The following is a 6,254-nucleotide window of genomic DNA, read 5'->3' as shown; positions in this document are numbered from 1 at the left end:
GAATGCAGGAAGATGGTGACTTGGTTTTGTGCTTAAAAAATAAAGAAAATTACTAAAATTTCAAGTTTCTTTACTAGGAAAATATTTTTTTACGTGTGCAATACCGTTTTTAAAGCATAAGGAAGATATTTTACTGTATATTACAAGTCTAAGGTTATTTCAATAATCAAATGAGACTTTTAAGTACATGCTGATATCTTTGCTGTTCCAGAGAACGCTGCAGTTTGGAAAAGCGTCGTACAAAGGTTGATGTTTGTACCCTGAGAGTAGTAGATTTGGCTTGCAAATAGGCACTAAGCAATTATCAGAACCAACAGTAATCAAAACAAAATAATAATACCGAAATTTAACAGGCTGATCTCAGTGGGAAATGGAGGAACGTGTGCTTTTAAAAGGGAAAACTTCAGAGGAGGAACACTTGGAAAAAGTTATTCCCGCTGTCCGGCAGTTGTCAGAAAGGGAGCAGAGTGAGGGGGTAGCGCAGGTAGTGCCACCTCCTGGCGATGTGCTGAAAAAATAGACCAGAAAATAGTGTCCTCTGGGATGGCAGGTGGGTGTCCTGCCCTGCTGCTGCGTGTCGCTGATGGATGAGGCGCTATGCAGCGTTAGTGGTGTGTTCTGGGGGAGCAAAATCCTTCTGAGGCGTTGGGTGTAACGAATCTAGAGGTGGGAAAAGTGGATTGAATCCCCTAGGTACATTTTGGAAGTAACCTGTCTGTAGGTGCCCCGCTCGCTTCCCAGCTTTGCTGCTTGTCTTTGGACATCTCAAGCCCTTCTTACTCTTCTGCCGTGGAGCTGGGCCTCTCGACACATAGAGCTGCTGGGAAGAGCTGTGTTTGAATCGTGTTTAATTGGTCAGGTCTCTGGAGGAACAAGAATTACCTCTTCCCAAGGTGGCGGGTATCCCTGAGGTCTGCCCAGTTAACAGCCTGGTCGATTCCGCAGTTACCATGGACCGGTTCTTCTGGCAGGCTTGGTGCCTGCCTTCTGGTGGTCACACCTCTACACCACAGATGGAGCCTTGCCAGGGGTCTCACCTGCCTCGTCATTTGTTTTTCAGGTGGTACCAGAGAGATTGGCTCTGCCCTCACCAGGATGTGTATGAGGCACAGAAGTATAGAGTCCAAACTCCGGCAGTTCTCAAGGTGAGTGGTTCTGTACCTGGCCTGGAGCTCGAGGTTCGTCTTCTTTTTGCGACCCACGAACACCCAAAGCTGTCCTCCAGCACCGGCTTTTCGACCGATGTGACCGTGTCGCTGAGAACAGCAGTTTTCTCCCCGGCAGTGCACTAGGTGTTGTGAACGTGCAGCGTTTCACTGCGTGTTCTGGGGCCTGGCTTTGTCACCTCACATGACTCTGAGTGCTGCAGGCTCCCGCTGTCAGATCCTGCTGGCTGGGCTGAGCAGGTGGCTGCTGATGTGACCGCCCCGTCTTTGTTTCGGGACTTTGAAGTCTGTCACTCAGTTTTAAAGCAGCATCCAGTGGTGTGCTGCTTCCTCAGCTTACTGGAGAACCCAAGTAGACTGAGGCCAAGAGAGAAACGTTCAGCAAACAGCTATGGAAAAGGCAAATTCTCTCGTTCCCTTTCTGGCAGTTCAGGTTAGACCGTAGAGGAAATGGGAGAGGATTAACTCGCGTAAGCTGGGCAGTACATAAACAACCTGCTTTTGTAGTAAGTAGTAGTTTGCACGTGTGCCTTTTTTAACCAGGCTTAAAAGTTATACTTGACCTGAGGTGAACCAAAACGATGCTTCACCATTTGCCTGATGACCCGGTATGGTTCTCCCCTTTTAAAATAAAGATAATTGTGCAATTGGCTGTGAGAAGACAACGTTAGTCTGTAGTTAACCTCAGAGTTAGCTGTTGAAGTGATTTGACCCCAGTCTCATTAACCGGTGGAGTATTCCCAGCGCTGTATCGCGGACTCCACCGGTGAGAGGTGAGGCGCATCGGTGGGCAGGGTCTGATTGGCTTGTACAACTGCTCTGTCTTCTTGTACCTGTACCTGTGCTATTTTAGTTGATAATCTTCATGGCTGCGTGAACCTTTCCAGTCTCGGAGTGTCCATTTAAGCTGTTCTCTGTGTGACAGATGATCCGTCTGTTTGCACTGGCCCCGTTTCGGGTCACTCCTCTGGTTTACGCTCTGTTCCTCGCTGTCCTGAACTTCTGTGCAGTTAATTCTGGTTATCTTGTGATATGGATTTTCTTTTTTGATCCAGTCCTTTCTTTTGCTTTCTCCAGCGTAAACGTTTTTCTGTTCTGATATTTACATTGTGACACTGGTAGCTGTTGCAGCAAAAAGTAAAAATACTCCAATATTGACCTTGGCTCTCTATGTAAGAATAGGGGCATCTGCAGGATTTGATTGCTCTTTGTGTTTTTTCAACAAAATTAGTGCTTTAATTGACTGTCTGATAAACCCACTTCAAGAACAGATGGAAGAGTGGAAGAAAGTGGCCAATCAACTGGATAAAGACCATGCAAAAGGTAGTTACAGAGGAAGAATTCTTTAATAGGAGTAAAATTGTAATATCAGCTTTTCTTCCTCTTTTCATGTTTGTACTGGGGAACTGAATGACGTGCTTAAATATGTATAGCAACTTTTCTGTTCCAAAACACTCCTCCCAAAAATGCCTACCATATTTTTAACCCTTGCATATACATTTTGAAGGTCTAGTTTGCAGGATCTCAAGGGATGGTTTGTTTTTCTAGACTGGATAGCAGCGACTAGTTTTAACTCTGTTACCCCACTCTCCCTCTATGATCTCCAGCAGTGCTGAGCCTTGGGAGTGCCACATCTAGCCCTGCAACGCCCCGGGCTATAGTTAACAGCCAACTATGAGATCGTGTGATATCTGAGGCACAGAGTCCTCCAGAGGAAGCACAGCTCTGCAAGACGTTCAGCATTGTTATTTTGTACCTGATGCAGTACAGAACGTGCTCCTGGGGAACACTGTGTCGTGGGACACGGGATGCTCAGAGCTGCAGTGCCGATGGTGGCTCCGAGGGCTTTCCTGGGCGCTCGGGCAAGAGGCAGCAAAGTCTTTGGCTTTGCAAAACTTGTATTGGGGGTGATGGCCCTCTAGCATGGGTGCTGTTCCCCGCAGACCCTTGAGGACTTTCGCTGTGTCTGAAAGAAGCAATGTCACCGTAATTAATTTGTGGGAGGGTGAAAACTGATGGGGAGGAGTGTTCTTGGCCTCCAAAAGAGTATTTGCCCCACTTGCCCTACTATTACTGTGGTCAAATAGAAGCAGCTAAATCAGCAGCTGTTGAAGAAATTTCTACCTTACGCTGCAGGAAGTGTTGAGCAGGGGGAAGGAATCACCTGAGTTCCTGCAGATAGGGGTGACCCCGGCCAAAGTGGCAGTGAGATTTAGGGTTTAGAAGGTAGACTTGGGTGTTGGGGGTGCAATTCCTGTGCCTGCCACCAGCCTGCTTCTGTTTTTCCATCTCTAGAAGAACAGTAATGTTGATCTCCTTCATTAAAGTGTGTGTGTATATGTATATACATGCGTACATGCCTTTTATCCTTTTTTTTTTTTTTTTAAAGTATCAGTTTTCATATCTGGTACCTTTAATGTGCCTGGACTATTTTGTTCTGGGATTTTAATTTTCATGGGTTTTACAGCTCATCTGAAAATGAGGACAACTGCAGTGTGCTCCACTTCATCATAAAGAGCTGACAATGTGACCCTTCCTTGGGCCAACTTTTAGCACCCGCTCCCTCTGCCTGACTCTCATGCTGGAGAGGGACCACAGGGTATTCTCTGCCTTGCCATTTCAGGATGATTGTTTTGAGAAAACCTGTCATCTCTGTTTTGCATTCCTGAGAGTGGCTGAGTCTCTGCGATGAAAAGCACTCTGATTTTGTACTGTCTTCTCGGTTGTTATTTCTGTAAAGGTTTTGTTTACTTGGGTAAGATTTTCTGTGTGAATGTGCTCACACCCTAAAACGTTACATTAAGCCAAACGACAAAAGGCGAGTTCTTAGTCACTTTGGTTAGTAGTAGCTGTCCTCTTAAAACGTGTAGTCTGATGTCTTTAAGCATAGCCGTTTCTGCGAAAAACATTCACGTGGACATCGAGTATGGTCATAATAGAGACTGTGTGTTTTTTTAGAATATAAAAAAGCCCGCCAAGAGATAAAAAAGAAATCGTCTGACACACTGAAGCTACAGAAGAAAGCAAAGAAAGGTAAGTTGCTTCATACTTGTACTGTTCAGAACCTCTTGTGCTGTGCTCGTTGGCAGGGATTGAACAGCGATAGGACTTTCCACTGTGCCCTGTCCTGAGTTCCTGGTGCCTGCCTGCGCACCAGGGCTCGGTGACTGCGTGCCGTTTCAGTCATATGCTGAAGCTGCTGTCTGATGTTCCTGTAGAAAAGCCTTAAAGCTGTTAGTACAAAGTCAATCACGCTGTAAAATAGAGCGCTTGCTGCTGGCTTATTCCTGTTAGCAACACTGACACCGTTACGTGGCTTCTGCAGATACCTGTAAAATTTTCTAGAATCTTTTGGAATAATATAAGAACAAAGCCATTATGCGAATGTTCTGTAACTATTAACATTTCTCACTGTTCTACCTTTCTACCACCTTTTTCCTTTTTTTTTTTTATTAACAACTACTCACATAAACCTTACGTTATTGCTCAGAGTTTGAGAAGGTGGCATGGGTGGTTGTCAGGGGAGGGCACTTGGCAGCCATAGAAAACTGAGGATGAGTAAGAAACGAAAGGGAGTTCTCCTCAAAGGCAATCTGTCTCTCTTAGCAGCTGAATCTCGTGCTCCTGATGCTCTCTCACCACCATCCTGTCGCAGGCGTTTCATCATCAGGTTAATGGAAACGTGCATCACCGGTAGCTCCATCATTGCCATCTCTAAGGGTTTTGCTTGGACAAGCACAAACACCACCAAGCTTTGGAAAAATGACACAGAGCTTGTGCAGAAGTCTGCTTTGTGGTTCTCTTTCTGGCACTGGGCTCTTCCCAGCTGGGTAGGAAGTGTGCTTTGAGCAGCTCGCAGCTTCCCCCGCTGCCTAAAAACTGTGAGCCCAGGGACAAGCGAAATAAATGCTGGGGCAGGGATTTTCTTGAATTTTTTGTGTGCTATGCAGATCAGGTGAGCTGTGTCTGACTGTCCTTCCTCATAGGTGAGTCAATAATTGTGCTGGTAGAAGGCCACAGGAAAGGAAAACGTCAGAGGAGGGAGGGAGAGGTGGAAGCCATCAAGAGGAAGCGTAGCTGAGCAGGCTCTGTGCGTCTGTCTGCCCGTAGCAGAGCTTAGTGTGTCAAATCAGAATGGTTATCTTTAGGAGGACGTGAGTTTTTGTGATAAGAATTTCTTTTTGGGTGACACATAAACATGTTTCTCATTTTGTGTCACTAATTGTCTGACTTCAGGCCAGCAGCTTTAGAGAGTCTGCCATACTCCCTCTGTTTCTTTTCCTTTCTCTCCCCCTTTTCTGGTCTCCTCTTTCCTTGTCTTCATGTGATACAAACAACCCCTCAGTGCATGGGAGGTGAGAGCTGAGAAAAGCACGGCCGTGATCTGGGAATAAGGAACCATTTTTTGAACGCCTTTCTGTGAAGTGACAGCTATCTGACTCCATCTCCCTTTTATCCTGCTTCTGGGTATTGAGTAGATCAACCTGCAGTCTTGGAGGAGGAGACAGCACTTTCTGTAAGGTGGGAAGAGGAGACAGAGGCGCTTGAAGCCTTCTGGAAAAAAAAAAAATCCGCTGTTCTCCTAGTGCTGATGCCACTGTGGGTGTCTGTCAGCAGTGGTTAAAGCAAGCGGACTTTCTCCTTGGATTTTCTGGGTTTCTATCTCCCTCCGCAAACGTGTGCCACGTCTGGTGACAAGGGTCAGCACACTGGTGTCTTGTCCCCCTTCGGGATTAAACAGCTCTTGGAGCAGCCTCATTTTGCTATAATTTTTATAGCAGACACACTATGATTGAAGACTTTTTTTAAATGTCATTCCCTTAGTTAATTTTGCCGTTCCGACATGCTTTTGGGGTTGTCGGTGAACCTGCTGTACATCTGTGCTGTATCCCTCAGAACTGCTGTCGTGCACACGGCGTTTGGGTCTGGGGCACAAACCCAGTGGGCCACAGAGGGACGCGTGAGGAAGGTGGAAGCGATGAAGGCACGCGGGTAGCCAGAACAGAAGAAAGGAGGAGCAGCAATATTTTGGAGGAGCGGAGAGTTGTTCTCATGGCCCCTGGGGAGGAGAGGTGCAGTGAGGTGCTG

At 46.5% G+C, this 6,254-nt stretch overlaps 1 protein-coding gene across 1 annotated transcript in view; it reads left to right on the top strand.

The window, feature by feature from the left end:
• The window catches only part of MTSS1 (metastasis suppressor 1), a gene marked incomplete at its 5' end in the record, with an annotated part of 105,378 nt that overhangs the window by 72,839 nt on the left and 26,285 nt on the right, over positions 1-6,254 (top strand). The window contains 3 exons of the mRNA XM_010136775.1: positions 1,061-1,145; positions 2,398-2,489; positions 4,125-4,199. Coding sequence (XP_010135077.1) covers positions 1,061-1,145; positions 2,398-2,489; positions 4,125-4,199 — 252 coding nt within the window. The remainder of the gene's footprint in view (positions 1-1,060; positions 1,146-2,397; positions 2,490-4,124; positions 4,200-6,254) is intronic.

This window comes from Buceros rhinoceros, unplaced genomic scaffold (assembly GCF_000710305.1).
Source record: "Buceros rhinoceros silvestris isolate BGI_N320 unplaced genomic scaffold, ASM71030v1 scaffold11945, whole genome shotgun sequence".
In the NCBI taxonomy this organism is placed as follows: domain Eukaryota; kingdom Metazoa; phylum Chordata; class Aves; order Bucerotiformes; family Bucerotidae; genus Buceros; species Buceros rhinoceros.
The sequence above is the reverse complement of the archived record's forward strand: the minus strand, read 5'-3'. Positions and strand labels throughout refer to the sequence as shown.